At 38.1% G+C, this 20,459-nt stretch overlaps 1 protein-coding gene across 2 annotated transcripts; it reads left to right on the forward strand.

The window, feature by feature from the left end:
- The first annotated feature begins 254 nt into the window (after positions 1-254).
- pou1f1 (POU class 1 homeobox 1) lies at positions 255-15,928 on the forward strand. Of its 2 annotated transcripts, XM_062974969.1 has the most exons (7): positions 255-715; positions 4,493-4,558; positions 8,051-8,168; positions 8,396-8,637; positions 10,336-10,500; positions 11,813-11,873; positions 14,947-15,928. In XM_062974969.1, the coding sequence occupies exons 1-7, from the start codon at positions 709-711 to the stop codon at positions 15,158-15,160; spliced, it is 873 nt and encodes a 290-aa protein (XP_062831039.1). In that variant the 5' UTR covers positions 255-708; the 3' UTR covers positions 15,161-15,928. The 2 variants fall into 2 exon arrangements, with proteins under 2 accessions (XP_062831039.1, XP_062831038.1); XM_062974968.1 differs by lacking the exon at positions 255-715 and having other exon boundaries at positions 4,357-4,558.
- Positions 15,929-20,459: the final 4,531 nt, after the last annotated feature.

Below are 20,459 nucleotides of genomic sequence, written 5' to 3' on the forward strand. Positions count from 1 at the left end.
AACACCCAAAGGGATGTCAGTACAAAAGGATGGGTGGAGAGATGGCATCAACAGTCTAGTGGATGAAGCTCTGTTCAACTTTTATCCTGAGATTGCCAGGTCATGATTACCCCCAGGTCTTCAGATTATTCCTGAGACCTAAGGAAGCCCTGTGAAATCATGGGGTGATGTTGTAATAGTGATGTCACAAAGGACACTGTGGCGATGCAATCTAGCACAATAGATAAGTATCAGCCATGGTTGCAATTCAAATAAAAAGGCCATCTCTGACCAATAAGGAAATACACAAGCACAGGCAGTACTCTCCTGAGATTATTTCCCCATGACCTGAGAACCAAAGAAGAGGGCCTAAGAACCAATCCTAGAGGTCTGGGAATGTTAACCAATTGTATTTCTGACACTTGCAGGACAAGGAGTCCCCTCCGGGGTTGAGAGAGGCAGAGTATAAATGTCATAAATAAATAAATAAACAAACAAATAAACAAGGAGCAAGGCCTTTCTGAATAGGTTGGTAGATGAGTATGCACAAGTGTCCCTTTGTCTAAGCAAGCAAGAGTGCTCCATCCCACAATCATCTTGCCATGGTGCAATGGAGTACTCTGGCACCTTGTGCATTAGACCATAAGCCATTGTGGCTTATCAGACAAACCCTGATACAAAACTATTAGACGTGGATAGAAATAGGAGCCAGGGTTGCTCTATGGGTGAATGCGGGGTAAGGCTCTTGACTTTCTTTCACATTATCATTTTTCTTTTCTCAATTAATACTGGGAGGGATAATGTCATATGATTTATTCCATAATTCTGTTTTTTTTCTTTATGTATTAAAAACCAAAACTGTAAGCCTCCCATGTAAACTACTGGTAGTAATTATCTGGGTAGTGGCATCAGGCAGTGGAAATGCTGTGGTATGCAACCAGTGAATGGGTATTCTTCATTCTCAGTCTGAATAAATGAGTCATTTTGAGATACTTATAACCTTAGAAACCACCAAAGGTGTCTGATGAGGTCTTTTTCTGAGGTTTCCAGGAGCGTGTTCAATTAGTCCTGGTCTTCTCTTCCTAAAGAGTAAAGGATATGAAATAGTTGTTAAAAGTGCATGCTTGGCCATTGTTTTTGTTAATGCCTACCTTTCTGGAGAGGAGCCCCGATGGCGAAGTGTGTTAAAGCACTGAGCTGCTGAACTTGCAGACCAAAAGGTCCCAGGTTCAAATCCCGGGAGCGGAGTGAGCGGCCGCTGTTAGCTCCAGCTTCTGCCAACCTAGCAGTTCGAAAACATGCCAATGTCAGTAGATCAATAGGTACCGTTCCAGCGGGAAGGTAACAGCGCTCCATGCAGTCATGCCGGCCACATGACCTTGGAGGTGTCTACGGACAACGCCGGCTCTTCGGCTTAGAAATGGAGATGAGCACCAACTCCCAGAGTCAGACATGACTGGACTTAACATCAGGGGAAACCTTTACCTTTACCTTTCTGAATTGTTTCCAAAACTCTCAGATTTCCATGCAAAACTCGTAAAAATCAAGTTTGGGATTAAAAGTTTCAGAAATAGTTGTGGTGAGACTGTGGAGTTGTAGTCCAACATTTCTAATCACTACTCACGTCACTTTAAGTCCAGTTGCTACTCCCAATTAGACAAGAACCATAAAATCAATGAGATTTACAAAAACATTGACTCAGTCCCTTATGATATTTGGAGATGAAGCACTAGAATTCCACTCCCTAGTATTTCCTACCAATCATATTTTAACAATACAATATACAGGAAAGACTAGGTAAGTAATAAATTGAGAGGTCTGACCCAAGAAATCTCTTTGGTTGAGACTTTTATGAATTTTTTTTTTTAATTTTAGAGAAATATCAAGACAGGTATTACAGTGAATGACCCTGAAAGTATATTGTACTATGCTCATCTGCTTCAAAGATCATTAACTCAAAACTTTTGCAGTCACACAGCAGAAAACTCATTTATTAATTCAAAAGAGGTGAAGAAGGGAGCCGGGTATTGTGCTGAGATTTTAATTTAATGTGAAAGAGAAACCTTTCAGAAATATCCTTTATTTCTTTTTTAAAGCAGAGATCCATGACTGAAAGAAAATCAAAAATGGTTTTGCACACTGTAATTTATTTTCTTCTTCTTTATATAAGTATTATAAAGTTACAGATTTCAAAAGGAATAAATAGTAGGGGGGGGAAAGAAAAATATAAGGAGCAAAGAAGAGATTATTCTGGTTATTGACAGAAAAGAATAGAAATGAAAAGGTTTTCTCCATTTGGTTGTTGTATATGTATGGCCATGTTCCAGAAGCATGCTTCTGAGCCCCAGTGGCAAAGTGCGTTAAAGCACTGAGCTGGAGACCAAAAGGTCCCAGGTTCAAACCCCGGGAGCGGAGTGAGCGCCCTCTGTTAGCTCCAGCTCCTGCCAACCTAGCAGTTCGAAAACATGCAAATGTGACTAGATTAATAGGTACCACTCTGGCAGGAAGGTAACAGCGCTCCATGCAGTCATGCCGGCCACATGACCTTGGGGGTGTCTACGGACAACGGCAGCTCTTCGGCTTAGAAATGGAGATGAGCACCAACCCCCAGAGTCAGACATGACTGGACTTAATGTCAGGGGAAACCTTTACCTTTTAGCAGTGGCCGCAGTGCTCCAGAGAGGTTTGGCGCCTTTACCGATGTAAGCAATTATGTTTGTGTGCCTTGGAGAGGAGCTGGGGAAAGAAGGAGGGTGATTCCCCCGCCCTCTCCTGCGAAGCATGGGGAAAGCAGCATAACAGCACTGAGGTGTGTGAACAAAGCTGGTTCTAAATCACTCGCCCCCACTGTTCACACACAAATGTGAGAACGCTCCTGAGCATTCCCTGTCTTTGCCTAATATGGGACACAACTGCATTAAATGACTGTCCCGCACATCAGATGGCTCTGTGCATAATGTAAACACCACGGAGCTAATTCTTGCCCACTCCAGAGTATAGTGCTTATGCAAATGTGCCCTCAGTCTTGACAAGCAATCACTAATTATTTTTTTAAATTTGGAATTCCTGCATTTGCATAAATGCAGATAATGAGAAATTTAGGAGATGGGACACAAGTCCAAAAATGAAATTTATTTATTTATTTATTTATTTATTTTATTTCAAATATTTCTATCCCGCCCTTCTCACCCGGAGGGACTCAGGGCGGCGTACAATTGGCAACAATTCAATGCCGATACATTATTAAAAACAACAACATATAAAATATACAACCAATTAAATACAGTATAAAATATAAAACATAAAACGTGTTTAAAATCCGTTCGTCCAATATCCTCCAACTTTATCCATATAACAATTTATGTTTCATATACACCTTATACTCATAGCCTGAATACAATATTTTAAATAATTTTATACATAAAGCATAAAAGTGTACATTGAACCATCAGAAAGCAAAGGTGTCACTGTCTCAGCCACTCATGTGGACAAGTTTGGATTTTTTTATTATTTTGGATTTTGGAATTCTGAATAAGCAATGCGCAACTGGTAGTATAAAACACACTCTCAACCTGTCCACCATTACTCAATAGTCAGTCCAGTACAGTCAGCACTTTAACTATATGATTAGTGAGGCCACACCCTTGTAATATATATATATCAAAAGCCTTGACCCAAAATACCAGCAGGGAATTTGCCAACAGTTTGAGTTCAAGCCAATAAGTCCAAATGAGAGGTAGGCAATAGCAGTTATTATAGTAACTGACAAAAAAGAATAAAGTCTAACCAGTTTTATCTAGCAAATGGATGGCAGCTTGTAAACTGAATGCTGTAAAATCCTATGCCAAATAAAACCTTTTAATTTTATAGTGCCTCAAAACTTCAAGTGGTTTCAATTCCAACACACCAATATGGGACACCCGCCTCTCAATCTAATAATGCTAGTATTTGCTCTGCTGCACAGACCTACACTATGTTACATATTTGATGTGGAGGGAAACAAATGTTAAATGATATGCTATACAATAAAGTGAAAATAGCTACAGATGATGTTCATGATCATAGAAGCCAAGAGGAGAGCCAGTTCCCTAGACCAAACTGGCATTGAAAATATGGGATGAACGGATCCATTCATAGTTCAACATGTGGCAAAGTGCTCTGTTGATGGCCCCAGCATCTGTCCAGTTCAGACGTAGCCCATATTTTCCGGGCTTTCACCCAATTTATTTGTTACAGCTTTGTTCTAGCATAGTAAATCTGAATTTGAGCTGAAATCTGAAAATGGATGATTTCTTTGTCTCGTGTATAGATTAAATTGACTCAAATTCTTAACATTTTGTTGAATAGGCAGTTTGCAAATTCAAGACAAATTCCAGACAGGAATTGATGGAAAGGTGGCATCTAAAGTCCTCATACATTTTCTAACCAGTCTCATTTGTTTTGTGTTTGATCCCAACTTTTTAATGTTCCTGCACATGCTCTGCCATGACAATTTGGGGAAATGGTCAAGCAGGTCTGCATTATTCTGTCCCTTCCTGCCATTATGGAAACCAACAGGCTGCATATGGGGTGATGGCAGGTAAGAACTGCTTTCTTTATTGCTCGCAATTGATTTGTTGTGAGCCAAGACAAATCATGAAAGGTTATCCCATTAGGGAGTTAATTTCAGTGGTGGCTTACTGTGACAATTGCCAAGATCTGTTACAAAAACTGATTCTGGGCTCTTAAATATAAACATGCCAGAGTGAGAGTAAATCTTTATCTTGATGCCTTTTGCAGAGCCTAGAAAAGTTGTTTTTAAGGGGCATTTCCCAAAATAGTCCTGCTATCCTGCTTAGCATAAACTAGCAATAGAAATGGAAAATAATTATATCACAATTCCTGTATGTTTCTAGTTTCTTCAATATCTATATAATGAATTATATAGGTTTTGCCTTTTTTTGTTCTTTGCACCAGAGCTCGGAACATTACTTTTACAAAGTAGTTATTTCCTTTACTCCTAAAGGTGTCTCCAAAAGTAATGCAGTTGTTTTTAAAAGCAACAACATTTCACTGTACTGTTTGTTGTTAGTTACATTTTACCACATTTCCCCTTGAGTTAAAAAAGGTGTGGGATTAAAACCAGCACAAAATTGGAAGAATCTCTTCCAGATTGCATCCAATAATGCCATAAAATGCTTCTTTAAGATTAAATAGAAGATGTTGCTCATTACACCAGTAATGTCCTCTCCACTTTCGAAATGTAACTTCATCTTTTCCAAGTTACAAGAAAAGTTAATTCAATTATTTGTAATTATTTGTAATGTTGTTTCTATTCTTTATTGTTCAATCATTATTATGTACATAGATGTGAAGAGAAAATGCTGATAGGGATTGAAGGATAACCCAAGTGAGAAAAATCCTGGATGAATAAGAATCTTTTCAGCTTAGGGCTTATCCTACAAAAAACTGCATGTGTCTCTTTTGTAAATAAAATAGCAGTTGTATTTTCCACACATAAATGTTTTATGCAAAAAATATTTTCTGTACTGAAAATGAGGAATTTGAGGAATTGGGTTGCTGTGAGTTTTCTGGGCTGCATGGCCATGTTTCAGAAGCATTCTCTCCTGACGTTTTGCCCACATCTATGCCAGGCATTCTCAAAAGTTGTAAAGACTTTATAACCTCTGAGGATGTCTGGCATAAATGTTGGTGAAACGTCAGGAGAGAATGCTTCTGGAACATGGCCATACAGCCCAGAAAACTCACAGACCCCCAGTGATTCTGGCTACAGAAGCCTTCAACAATTTGAGGGATTTATTTTGCACAAAATTTGTATGTAGTTGTTTTGTACAAAACAAGATTTCAGCATTTGTTGCACAGAAGATACTATTAATATGCAGAAATATTTTTTTCTGTGCAGAAAATAATGTTTATTGTGCAGAACATTCCATTTTTCATGCCAAACAACCAGATGCAATTTATCCAATTATAGTGTTGAATCTATGTCAGTGTTGAATCCCAAGGTAGTGCGAGCACTCTCGAAAACCAGGCAGGAGCCAATATAACACACAAGCTGTTTATTGAAGCAGAGTAAATATATAGGTCTATGCGCATTTAAGGTGGAAAGTCAAAGTAAGAAATAGTCCATAATATATAGTCTACTGCAATTCAGAAAGAGTTCATCAATGTCCAATTTGTAATCCACAAGTGAAGCTCAATAGCTTCCCTTAAATATCAAAATTTGTCCATGAAACAATAGTGGAAAACAAGCACTGCAAATCCGCTTGACAAGTCCCGCAGCAAAGTCAAAGAAGCAAGGTAAACAAAGCGAAGTCAATCTTGATTCAGGAACAAGGAAGTTGTGGTAACAAGGCAAGGTCTACTTGGGAGTCGCGGCTCGGTGTAGCTCCCCTGGAACTGGAAACTCGGCACGGATTCAGAAGGCAAGGAGCTGGAAACTGGAACCTCTTCTGTGGAAAAGCAATGTTGACACCACAATGAAAATACAGTGCAGAGTACTTTTAACAGAATCCCAAGTCTGTAAGAATTAGGGAGTACAGGGCTCACTAAGTTTTCATGGGAAAAACTAATCATTATCTAGTTTGAGAGCGAGTCTTTGACTTCTGCTCAATCCTTGTTTTCTACTTCTATCTTGAGTAACAAAATCTCTCCGATTAAAACTTCCATTCTTCCCCAAGTCTGTACCATCTGGTGTGGTTAACGCTGGAGAGAATTCGGAATGTTTGCCAATTAGCGGATCTATGATTTCTGGCACCTGCAAGGCCATAGGGCCTTAGTTCTGAGCAGGAATGTCTTTGAATTCCACTGCCTCATCTGTTTCTGACTCCAACTCTCGATGTAACCTGGCCCATGATGGCTGAGCCACAACAGCCAGTTTAGTATGATGTGATTAGGGAAGAAGTCAAACTACCTAGAACTTCAGTGTCTCAGTTCCTGAAACATAAAACCATAGAGTTGGAAGAGACCACAATTACAGTCCAACCTCTTGCAATACAGGAATACACAATCAAAGCACCCTGACTGATGGCCATCCAGACTCTGTTTAAAAAGCTGCAGAGAAGGTGACTCCACCACACTCTAAGGCAGCATATTCCACTATCAAATAGCTCTTGTTGTGAATACCTTGTCCTTAGTTCTTAGGTGGAATCTTTATTCCTGTAGTTGGAATCCATGCTTCCTTTTAATTCACATATGAAAGATAAGCAATAAATACTAGATAAAATTTCAGCAGCCATAAAATGTATTAAATAAGATTTCCATTGATCCCTTTTAAAATTCTTCATCTTCCTATGACTAGCAGAAGGAAAATAAGTATTATATTTTATTCATGTACTGAGATCTTATCTTTCCTTCAAGATATCAAAACATAATTTCTCTTCTCCACAACTGCTGTATGAAGTGATGAGGCAGAAAAAGAGTGACATGCAACAGGCTTCATGGTTGAGAGTGTGAAACAAAATTTCTAAAGAACAGTCCAACTCTTTTAGCCAGACTTTTCCATTCTGGCACTCTCCAGATGTTTTAGATAATAAATCCCATCAGCAGGACAATTGGTATACTGGAAGGACTGATAGGCATTGTAGTACACACATACATCTGGAACCTGTCAGGAAAAGGGAGACTGTTCTAATCATTACATTACACTGTTTGATGCAAAATAGTAAACACCATATAATGTAGTTTTCTTATTTCCGATTACTGCCATTGCTGAAATACCAGATTGAAGAATGTGTTTCTGTTTGTTTTGCAGTAAGTTGTTTGCTCTTACAATAATTAACTCTTTATCCTTGCTAAGTATTATTATCACTAATGGCTCCTCCTTACAAAACACGGTGGATGATTTTCCCCTCATTCAAATGCTTTTGAGATACTAGATGACTCTCATTATTCATACTTGTTTTATTTTTAATTACAACCAAACAGTTATTTAGTAATCGTGCAAATGTATTTTAGTGTTTCATAAATATTCCTCATCTAATAGTTCCACCAGACTGAAGGTGTGGTGGTATTTTCATCTACAAATTGATATTCCTATAGCCTCTTCTTTGCTGCTCTATTTCTATAATAGGTATCAAGCCAGCAGCTCCAGATATGCTGGCAGCAAGTCTCTCTCAAAGCCGTATCTTGCAGACCTGCAGTATGACCCATCCCAATGTTGTGAATGGAGTTGGCACTTTACAAGGCAAGTCAGTCCCTTTTACTCACTAACTTATATGTATTATTTCTATGAAACATAATTCAACTAAGGTGCTTACAACAGTGCACTCAAAATTATGAGTGTGTTGTTACATTCATAGCTTCATCTTCATCTAATTTTGAGGAATTTTGCTGCAGGGAAGGTGCTGTTTACACCTAGAAAAAGGTGTTTTACTGAGGAGGAATCTCTGTGTTTGTTTTGTTTTCTGACAGGTAGCCTCACTCCATGTCTTTATAAATTTCCTGACCATGCACTAAGTGCAAGTTCATGTGCTCTAGGCCACAGCTTCGCTCCCATGCACCCATCCATCCTTGGAGAGGATCCAACCTCCACTGATTTTAAGCAAGAATTCCGCAAGAAGAACAAGGTCATTGAAGAACCGATAGACATGGACTCTCCAGAAATCAGGGAACTTGAAAAGTTTGCCAATGATTTCAAACTGAGAAGAATTAAACTGGGTATGTGAATCACTTAGCTAAGGATGTTCATTTAACATCTTCAGCTTTGATTAAGATAGTACACCATGTTGGCTGATATGGTGATGACAATAATGATGCCTCCATTGCATCTCAGTAATACAATACTATGCAGGGACATTCCAAACTGAACTTTTCAAGAATGCATGAGAATACATCAATGGTGCTAAATAAATTATTAATAATCATCAGTGCAGTCATCAATAGTGCTAAATAAATTATTAATAATCATCAGTGCAATCACTTCTTGAGCTAACATCATGATGTGATAGGATGCAATATTTCAGCTGGATAGATCATAATACATACCTTACCTATCATAACAATGGCTTATCTAACAATACCATTCATAAATATTTATTAGTGGTATATATTTATAAGTCGTGCATGGGAATATGTTTTCACGAGGTAAATTATTAATTTCAGCATATTTAGCAAGGAATGTAGTGATATGTTTCAAGCTTACTTTTTAGCTTTATAGTTGAAATAATTTTTAGCCAGCATATTCTTGGTGATTTATGTAGGCATAGCCAGTGTGGGTCATTTTTTGATGCAATGTGCAGTTGTGGTGAAGGGACAGAAAGGATCCCTATTGAGGGAGAGAGCTGCTCCCTTTTTGTGAGCAGGCCAGCTTTCTCTCCTGACCACTTCTTACACAACCATACTTCCATTCCCATGGTGCCTGTGGCCATTTTACCACAGCCACCATGTTCTTCTCAACATAGCTACAACAATTCACAGGATTGCAGCTTTTCTAAACTGTTGTTGTTCTTGTTGTTGTTGTTGTGTGCCTTCAAGGTGCTTCCAAACTATGGCAACCCTAAAGTGAAGAACTTCCTCACTGTATGAGCTGTTCGGCAGTGGAACTCTCTGCCCCGGAGTGTGGTGGAGGCTCCTTCTTTGGAGGCTTTTAAGCCGAGTCTGAATGGTCATCTGTTGGGGGTGCTTTGAATGTGATTTTCCTGCTTCTTGGCAGGGGATTGTACTGGATGGCTCACGAGGTCTCTTTCAACTCTATGATTCTATGAACCTGTCACAGGGTTTTCTTGGCAAGGTTTGTTGAGAGAGGGGTTGCCTTTGCTTTTCTATGATGCTGAGAGAATCTTACTTTCAAAGTCACCCAGTGGTTTCCATGGCTAAGCTGGGATTTGAACCCTGGTATCCATTGCCTTGGAGCCCCGGTGGCAAAGTGTGTTAAAGCACTGAGCTGCTGAACTTGCAGACCAAAAGGTCCCAGGTTCAAATCCCGGGAGCGGAGTGAGCGGCCACTGTTAGCTCCAGCTTCTGCCAACCTAGCAGTTTGATAACATGCCAATGTGAGCAGATCAATAGGTACCGCTCTGGCGGGAAGGTAACAGCGCTCCATACAGTCATGCCGGCCACATGACCTTGGAGCGGTCTCCGGATAACGTCGGCTCTTTGGCTTAGAAATGGAGATGAGCACCAACCCCCAGAGTCAGACATGACTGGACTTAACGTCAGGGAAAATCTTTACTTTTACCTTATCCATTGTCTTAGGGCTCATATACACTGGCCACATACCCCAAGTTCAACCAGAAGGCACTCCTGCGAAAGGAAAATGTTGTAAAATGGAAAATGTAGTGGGGAGTGCATTCAAATATTAAAGACAGATTGCAGAATTCCTGGTTTTAGAAGGCTTTAATTGTTTTCCTTATGCAGGTTATACACAGACGAATGTGGGAGAAGCTCTGGCTGCTGTACATGGTTCTGAATTCAGTCAGACAACTATTTGCCGATTCGAAAACTTGCAGCTCAGTTTCAAGAATGCATGCAAACTCAAATCAATTCTAACAAAATGGCTGGAGGAAGCAGAACAAGTGGGAGGTATAGTAGAATTCATGATTCTGTTTAAGGGAGAACTTCTAGTTATTTGGATATAAAAATGATAGTGGGGCATTGAACATTTGCAAAAAGTATGGGCCTCTTAGGCTAGCCCCTTTGGATTGTTCTGATAGACTATACTGACCTAATGTTAGACTAATCAAAAGTCTACATTAGACTACATAAAATATTAACCATGACAAAACCATAATTCCAGTCCATAGATGATGGAATCAAAACATATTGTCCCAGAGATATGCTGTACATGAGGCACAGAGAGAGTTGTAAAAGTTGTGAATACCATATTGTTCTAAGTGACAACCAACATCTCCTCAAAAAGTCTGTTTATGTGGCCACCATGTACAGTCATTATGATCACCAAAAGTATAATACACTTGAAGTGTATATAGATGTCCATATGTATGCCCTCCTGAGGTACCTATTATGGTGGCATTTGCATTGGACTATGAAAAGAATAGGGGACATTGGGGAGATGGCTACTATGCTAGCATTCTTTCTTGCTTTTGTTAGCATTCAGTATGGCAGGTTTAAGGTAAGGATTTCCTCACCTTTAGTACGGTGCTGTACACTTTGGATGCAATTTTACAAGATTATAATATTCTGACAAATTGACTTTGGGGAACATTATACATTGCACAGCTATATCTAGACAGAAGATGGATAGATCGATCGACAGACAGACAAACAAACAAAGAAATAGGAGAGAAGTTGGGGGATGTCCTCCCATAAATGTATGTACCCTTAACAGGATTAAAGCTCCACCTGGGGGAGAAGAGCGGCATATTAATTAATTAATTAATAGAGAGGTATCATGAAATTGTAAGAGTAAATAAGGTTTGCAACTATGTGCTTCAACAATGTGAGCAATGCATTTACTGTACAGGGATTTAAACTTCTTAATTAAAATAGTAATTTAAGATAGAATTTAACTCTGATTACATTGTTATTATAATATTTATTCTTTAATATATAAATGCATTTACTGAACCTTCAAATAATCACCATAGCTACTATTATCGCTTAGTCTATATACATTTTGGTACATCATGTGTGCACATGTATGTACACTCACATAATATTCTTTAGTTTGCATTTTTACAAGTTCATGTGTTCGTTGTACTACAGTATTTTGTAAGGATCCCGTGAACTGAAGATATTTACCATGGTTTCTTCATCTTGTATATTTAATTCAGTGCAGATAAATAAAACAGCAATAGTTTATAGATGGTGTCCATTTTACAATTCACTTCTGGCAAAACTTTCAAAATGTTTTTCAAAATGTTTTATTCTTTAGCTTTATACAGTGAAAAGGTTGGAGTAAATGAACGGAAGAGAAAGCGAAGGACAACTATTAGGTAAAAATGATTCCATTAAATTTTGGAGCAGACTGTTTGCAGCATGTTGAACATTTTTTCACAAATGCACTAAATAATATTTTCACCAACTGGTTTGTGCTGCAACCTGTCCAGCAAGCAGACTGAAAGTTTTCATTCTATTCTTAAATGTACTTCCTCTGCTATTGCTTAAGTTTTAAGTGTAGTGATGGTTATCAACTTGAATATTTTTTAAGGAGGATTAGACAAATGGCTACTCGCCAGGATATTACCTCTATAATTGGTTGGGTATACCTATTGCTATGCAACAAAAACAGCAGGAGGTCATTTTGCTCCTGTGGCCAGGCATTTGACTGTTCTCTGGGACACAGAAATCAAAGAACCACAGAGAAGAAAAAATGTCAAACATTCTATTATTCAAGAGTGTGAAGCTCTGGGATGGTGTGATTCTATGAATTTCACTGCCAGTTTAGGAATCCACAGCTAACATATCCTGAAAGTGCTCATCTCTGTTTAAATGCCACCTCTGTTTAGATACCACCAATGAACTTGAATCCAACACTTTCATAGGGCCCTTCCACACAGCCATATAACCCAGAATATCAAGGCAGATAATCCACAATATCTGCTTTGAACTGGGTTATCTGAATCCACACCACCATATAATCCAGTTCAATGTGGATTTTATACAGCTGTGCAGAAGGGGACTGAGACACTTCAGTCCATTGTCAAAACCTTCTTGCTTTCAGGAACACCAGAAATAATAAAATGAATTTCTATAATCCAAAACTTTTTATTTACAATGTTATGAAATGTGGAGTATCATAACCTCACATTAGGTTTACTCAGCTTGACAAATAAACAAAATAGCAGGCGTTTGGTCTACCACTTATACCCACAAAAATTCTCTAAAAAGAAAATATGAAGTAGGGACGAAATCAAGAGATTTTCATCAGAAACAATATTGGAGGTGCTACTTTTATGTCAAGCATAAGGTATAATACTGTCCTCTTGTGGTCAAAATTATTGATTACACCTATAGGAGGAAATCTGGTACATTTCACTCTGTTTGTCTTAGGGTGTTGCTCTGTATGAAGGACCTGTGCTTTGTGTTAATTCATATTGATATATATGTTTAAAATATCCTATATCTCTTAGGGACTGTGATAAGACAGGCTTAAATGAATGTTTGTTCTTTAATTGTTTTCCTATTGAAACAATCTTTAAAAATCCTTAAGAGATGTAGGGTCTTTTTTGCTGTTGTCATTCTTATATTAGATTAACATACCTTTTTTAAAAAAAATTGTTGCTAGGTTTGTAGCTATTGGTTGCACACCACATGTCAAAAAGCCTTACCATTATATCAAAAAGGAGGTTTCTAAATTACAGTTTTATGTAAATATTCAAAAACATTTAACCTACTAATGCCTCAATAAATGTAATTTTATTGGTATCTATTTTTATTTTTGAAATGTACCAGTAGTTGCTGTATTTCCCACCCTCATCGTATATTCAAGTCAATACATTTTCCCAGGTTTTTTTGTGGTAAAATTTGGTGCCTCGGCTTATATTCAGGTTGGCTTATACTCGAGTATATACGGTACTTTATTTGAGAAGCCCCATAATATCCATGCACTGGAGGCCGCTGTGCATCATGAAAACAGCCAGTAGTTCATGTAGGGTGGGGATAATGTAGACAAGAATACATAATAGTGAAAAATGATGGGAGCTGCAGTCCCACACCTGAAGAACTATATGTTCTCCATCCCTGCTATAGATATATAGAACTGTTAGTTGGATCAGTGAGCAGTGGCAGCTCTATTACTTGAATGTAGCATGTGCTACCTATTGTTAAGCTATATATGTGACAACTTAGCATAAGCAAGCTTTATTTGGCAGAATACTATTGTATACTCCAGCTTTCTTTATCAAATGAACAATCAGCAAAGAAAATGGCAATCCATCTTTTTCCTAAGGAAGAATGTCACCCAAACATGTTGCACAATTTTCCATTTTATGGAATGGCTTTCAGAGAAGAGTTACTGTGCCGTCCGCCAGACAATAAAAAAACTATAAAGCTGAAATGTGCCGTCCTTTATCCGGGCGAACTGCAAATCCCTATAAGCTGTCCTAAAAATATTGAACGACTGAGTCTGGAAAACTTCAAAAAAAAGGATGTTTATTCATACAAGGTTGAAAACCTGGCACAGATCTTAAAGTTACAGAAAATGAAACAAATTTCTATAGGTTTTAGTTACAGAATTATCCCTGGTTCCAGAAGGCAAAAGTGATTATAAAACCACTATACCCTAATCACGCTGTCTATATTAGAAGGAGATACTCTTTCCTTCCCTATCTTTACAGCAAAGATTAGTTCTAGAAGCGACGGAATAACCCTGCTCCTCTAACTAGATTTCCTATTCCAGATCAGTATAATTCAATACTTATCTAATTTGGATAGGCTTAGATTGGCCTGGTTTTGAGGATGATTTGTCCCAGTTAGCTTGCACAGCTGCAGCACGTTGGAAGACTATAGCCAAAATGAGGCTCCAAAATGGAGACTAGACCCTGGTAAAAAAGGGCAGTCCTAAGATTTTGTACTCTTTGACCAATCATTGCAAAGAAAACTGCAGCCAGCTCTTGCAGACTCCAAGCCACTTTTCCTGGGCTTTTGCAGCCAGAGGCTGAAACAAAATGTAAAGGAGGGAAAACAAACAAACGACCAATAGGTAAGGCAAACCATCGTCCTGGGGGACAGAACAGTTACTTTATTTTTACATACTACGTGGTGATCTGCCTCCTTCAACTCTTTGTAATGGGTGTTACTACCTTTGTCTTTTGGTGAACATTAATGGGTGTGAGTGGACATTCTCCAAGTATGGGGAATGTAATGCCCCAAGTAATTCTGTCTGGTTTTGACCAGCTGAATTTCATAAGAAGTCTTAACATGTGAAAAGGAAATATAGTTTCCATATTGTTTTAACTCAGAGTATTATCAATGTGTGAAAATATTGTATATAAAATAGCATTTGATTTCTATGCATCTCGAGATTGCTTTGAAGCATATGATGGAAAACTGTATTCTTCTTCCTAGCATTGCTGCTAAAGAAGCCCTAGAGAGCCATTTTACAGAACAAAGCAAGCCTTCATCCCAGGAGATCATGAGGATGGCAGAGGGGCTAAATTTGGAGAAGGAAGTGGTGAGAGTTTGGTTTTGCAATCGAAGACAAAGAGAAAAGAGAGTAAAGACAAGTTTACATCAAACCACCTTTAATGCCATTATTAAGGATCATCAAGAGTGCCAGTAGAAATTCCTTTCAAAGTGAGTTTAAAAGCCAGATTTTAAAAGAGCTTGAAACTCAGAGCATGTAGTAATTATCACTTTTAGAAGTTCCCCAGGTTCCATCATAAAAATATCTTTTGTTTTAAATATGGCATGTTTCCTTAGGAGATATAGTACCTTCATATGGCAGCTCTTAGCACAATTACTTTAGAGCACTTAGCTACCCTGTTTCCCCGAAAATAAGACAGTGTCTTATATTAATTTTTGCTCCCAAAGAGGTGCTAGGTCTTATTTTCAGGGGATGTCTTATTTTCCCACAAAGAAGAATTCACATTTATGGTTGAATTTTTAAAAATGAAAATTTATTATCTACTGTACAGTAGTTGTCATCACAAAACAGCATAATCAAACTGTGAATCCTTTCAAGAATTTCTATATTATATTTTATTGCTATACTGTTTTAAAATTACTGTTTTAAATTTCTGTTTGTATGTAAATTTATGTTGTTGGGCTTATCCCTGTGTAAGCTGCCCTGAGTCCCTTCTGGGAGATGGAGGTGGGATACAAGAATAAAGTTATTATTATTATATTATTATTATTTCTTGTTACTACCTTTATTTCCATGTACAACAATCTATGGTATGTACATTTACCGATCCTGCATGCTTCTAAACAAAAACTTTACTAGGTCTTACTTTCGAGGGAGGCCTTATATTTAGCAATTCAGCAAAACCTCTACTAGGTCTTATTTTCTGGGGATGTCTTATTTTCAGGGAAACAGGGTATTACCAGATATATGGAAGCTGGACAAAGCTATCTTTTTTTTTTTTTTTTTACAGACGCTGGAAATATATTTCTTGATTTGAAGTTGACTGGGCCATTAGTTGTAGCGTAGGCAGGTATTTCTTTGCTCTTGCTGCAGATTGCAGGAGACAGGGGAACATCTAATCTTTTAAAAAATGTCAATTTTACCATAAAAACTTTATGTTTTACTGCATTAACCAGTCTTTGAGCTTATTTCTTGTGAGTTTTATAGCAGTGCTATTGAGGAGGGATTGCACTTTTTTTTCAAAAATAAAAAGGGCAGCTTTCTCATATGGATAACATTCTAGCACTATAGTTCTATGGTTAGAACAGAACAAAGACTGAACAACAGCCCCTTCCACACAGCTGTTTAAAATCCCACATTGTCTGCTTTGAACTGGGTTATGTGGCAGTGTGGACTCAGATAACCCAGTTCAAAGCAGATTTTGTGGATTATCTGTCTTGATATTCTGGGTAATATGGCTGTGTGGAAGGGCCCAATGAATACCAGTACAACTCTCCTTCACATTTCTCATTCATTCTGAAGTTAGGGTGAACTTAAGAACAATTTTGTGGCACTAAATATCAATTCATGTATATGATAGCAAGAGTAGACAGGGGTTCGACTATTCGACATGTCCAAGAGACCAGCATTCACAATGCTGAAAGTGTGTGACTTGTCTAATATCACCCATGGGAACCCTTGGGTGATATTAGACAAGTTACACACATTCAGCATTAGATCCAATTGAGAATCTCTTGTGCCAAGAAAACCCTATGAGAGGGTGACCACAAGTTAGGTCCCTTCTACACTGCCATATAATCTAGATTATCAAAGCAGATAATCCACATTATCTGCTTTGAACTGGAATATATAGCAGTGTAGACTCAATTACCCAGTTCAAAGCAGATATTGTGGGATTTTCTTCCTTGATATTCTGAGTTATATGGTTGTGTGGAAGGGCCCTGAGTCTACACTGACATATGATCCAGTTCGAAGCAGATAATCTGGATTTTAAATGGCGGTGTAGAAGGGGCCTCAGAGCTGACTTGAAGCGACAAACACAGTACAATGTACTGACAGCTACAACAAACAAACTTTACACCCCTATGCAGAGCTTTCCAGGGATTTCATGTTAGTGACACGCTTTTTAGACATGCATCATTTTGCAACATAGCAATTCAGCTTTGCAAGCAAACCAGAATTTAAATCAACCCCTTACACGAGGTATGGACACATACATAAAATGTAATTATGAAATATATGTGGACACAGCATATCTCATAAAACCTTTCATTTATATATTTAAAAGGTATGACTTGTAAGATAATTACATTTCCAAGATTTTCTCATTACATTCACATGACATGCCTACACACTACAGCCGGCACACTAATGTTTGGAAAGTTCTCCCCGAGTGCATAAAAGATACCCACTGGAGCCCCCAGTGGCCCAATCGGTTAAACCCTTGTGCTGGCAGGACTGCTGACTTGAAGGTTGGGTTGCTGACCTTAAGATTGCTATTTCAAATTTAGGGAGAGCACGGATGAGCTCCTTCTGTCAGCTCCAGCTCCTCATTCAGGGACATGAGAGAAGCCTCCCACAAGGATGATAAAACATCAAAACATCCAGGTGTCCCCTGGGCAACATCCTTGCAGACAGCCAATTCTCTCACACCAGAAGCAACTTGCAGTTTCTCAAGTTGTTCCTGACACATACACAAAAAACAAAAACAAAACCTCCACTGCCCAGGAAACCTTTAAACTGAAAGCCTGCGAGAGGAAACTCAGCAAATAGAAATATTGCTGAGTAGTTGATGAGAAGCTGGAGATACTGGCTCACCTGTTTAACAGATCAATGCAGCTTCATCACTCTGCAACAGTATTAGAAGCATGAATGATAATTTTAAGTATTTAATACAACACAGCTGAACCTGGATGTATGTACAGTTAACCTACTCCTCCTCCCCATATTGACAAATTCATTCTCTGTACTGAGCTGGCAGAAGCAGGAGATGCATTTCAGAAGCTCCATAGATTCTGTAATCAAATCTCTGAACCATAGGTCAAGACCTACAGTCTACAAGCACTCCATTTAATTTATACCATGTTTCAATCTCCAGTTTAATCAATCTGAACCAATAGCAAGAGAAATTGGAGATTTAAAAGCCCAAGACTACAAGGGAATTCTGCTTGTGTCTCTATGTTGTCGTTCTGTAATCCCAATACTCCATTAGTGCCACGGACATTAACTGAAGTAGCTATGCTAAAGTACAGCGTGTAGTCTTTTTCTTAACAAGCATGGGATTTCATGGAAGGGAGGAAAGACTGTAAGAATTAAGAGATTTCTAAGAGGCGGGGGCAACGGCTGAAACAAATGGCAGCTCCTACTGTGGCCGGGCTTATCTGCCAGTTGATGAGTACCTCTTGTAGATGACAGGTCCTTAACTCAAAAGCTGCTTAAAGCAGCTGTTGGCCTAATGAAGAGAGCTTTAGAAGACAGTGAAGACCCCTGCTGGTTAAAATATTGCCAATAATTTTTAATGTAGGCAAGGCTTAGGGTGAAGACATTATCTGTACTTCTTAAATTCATATTTAAGCTACATACTTCACTCTACCCTTGCTTTTTTATTTCTGCTTAGAGAAGCTCAGTGAGGATTAAGAGCTTGCAATTACCAAAAGGAAATTGGCCCAATAAGACGTGTTGCTTATCCTACTTTGAGTCATACCTGGGAAACAAGACAGCAATTACCTGTCCACTGGTTTGTATCCATTTCAAGAACTTATTCTAAATGGATACAAAGGATCATGCAAGCTGAATTCACATTTCGGAAGGAGACCATTTAATAGGCACCCCACATCTTCAGTGGGGTTGCATCGGCAGAAAAGTTTGTGACTCGGTTGAAACAAGCACTTTGCTACAGAATGTACATTTAAAAGATTCAAATCATATTTTCAAAATACTATTCAATTGATAAAAAAGAATTGGGAATGGTTAGGAAAAGTAGGTATTTATAATTGTATTTAGATTAAATTATATGATACTCATTCTGTTATGTGGTCTGTGGTATCCATCAGTTTGAAATGTCTACCATATTATGTATGCTTCTTAGATTTTTATTAGCCGGAGTATACATTTTTCAACTTGTCACACACATACATATTTACCACTTTTGTCCTAGTGTAATTATTATATTTGTTTCTGTTTTCCAATTTATATGACGAACTTGATGTTTCAGGTTTCATTTTAATGGTTTCATGAATAGTCTCAAAAATCACACTATTATTTTTTCTGCAGGGCACCTGTGTTTTCACAGCCATCATATTTAATGTTTACCAAATAAAATTCCATGGGTAAGGGAGAAAAATCATGAGAAAAGAGGAGGATTTTATCTGTTATATACTGTATATGTTTGTTAAGCAGCCGCTACCAGCACAGGAATCTTTAACACAAGTTTTTACAAATAGAATGGGATTGTGGATGAATCTTCAAATGTGACACTGGAATACAGAATCTGAAATTAGAAATGCAGCCACCTTCTACTACCTTATTTAGTCATCCTATCAAGACATGCTCACATATCATTTTAGGTTCACAAACCCCATGCCAGGATGCTATAGTGATTTCAATGCTGTATTAGGACTTTTGGAGATCAGGGCTTGAATTCTAACTCAGCTTAGGGTCACACACTCTGCCTCAGAGGAAACTTTTTCTGAACAAATCTTGCCAAGAAATCTCCCAAGATGGGCTTGTCTTAGGGTTGCCATACTTCAAGCACAAATTGCTCAGTTAAACATACATACACGGAAAGAACAATGGTTTTTGTTTTTTTGTTTTTTAAAAAAACAATCTGAAATTACATGTACATGGTCAAAATCCTTTGCTTTGTTGTATAATATTGTCAAATTGAGTCTCCTACGGGTTTGCTAACCATTTAAAAATGTTTATTCATTAATAAAGTGATTGCATTAATTTTTTGATTTTTTTTTCTTATATTGGACTATGGCTGCGAACATTAGCAGAACTTTAAAACTTTGCATTTCTGTCCTTCTTCCTTGCAATCACAAATTAGTTCTCCCAAGTCACCTTCTTTTGCAAATTCACACTCAATAGACAAAATAGTTAGGTAGCTTTACCAGTCTTACTTCATTGTAGCTCATCGTCTGTTTTGATGAATGATTGGTTCCTGGAGGCCCACTTTCCTGTAGATTTCATTTAATAATATAAAGGTTGATAATTCATATTTTTTTCAAAATAGATTTGGATGTTTTTCAGGTGAAACATTTCAATGAAAGCACTGAAAGATCCATGGGATGCTTATGAAGCTTTTTCCAGTTCCCAAGCTTCTAGCATATTTTAGGACTGAACAAAATGTGAAAGAAATCTTAGAGTTGAAAGAGACCACAAGGGCCATCCAGTCCAACCCCCTGCCAGGCAGTAAAACACAATCAAAGCACCCCCAACAGATGGCCATCTGGTCTCTGCTTAAAAATCTCCAGATGAGACTCCATGCTCCAAG

Source organism: Anolis carolinensis, chromosome 3 (assembly GCF_035594765.1).
Source record: "Anolis carolinensis isolate JA03-04 chromosome 3, rAnoCar3.1.pri, whole genome shotgun sequence".
Lineage (NCBI taxonomy): Eukaryota > Metazoa > Chordata > Lepidosauria > Squamata > Dactyloidae > Anolis > Anolis carolinensis.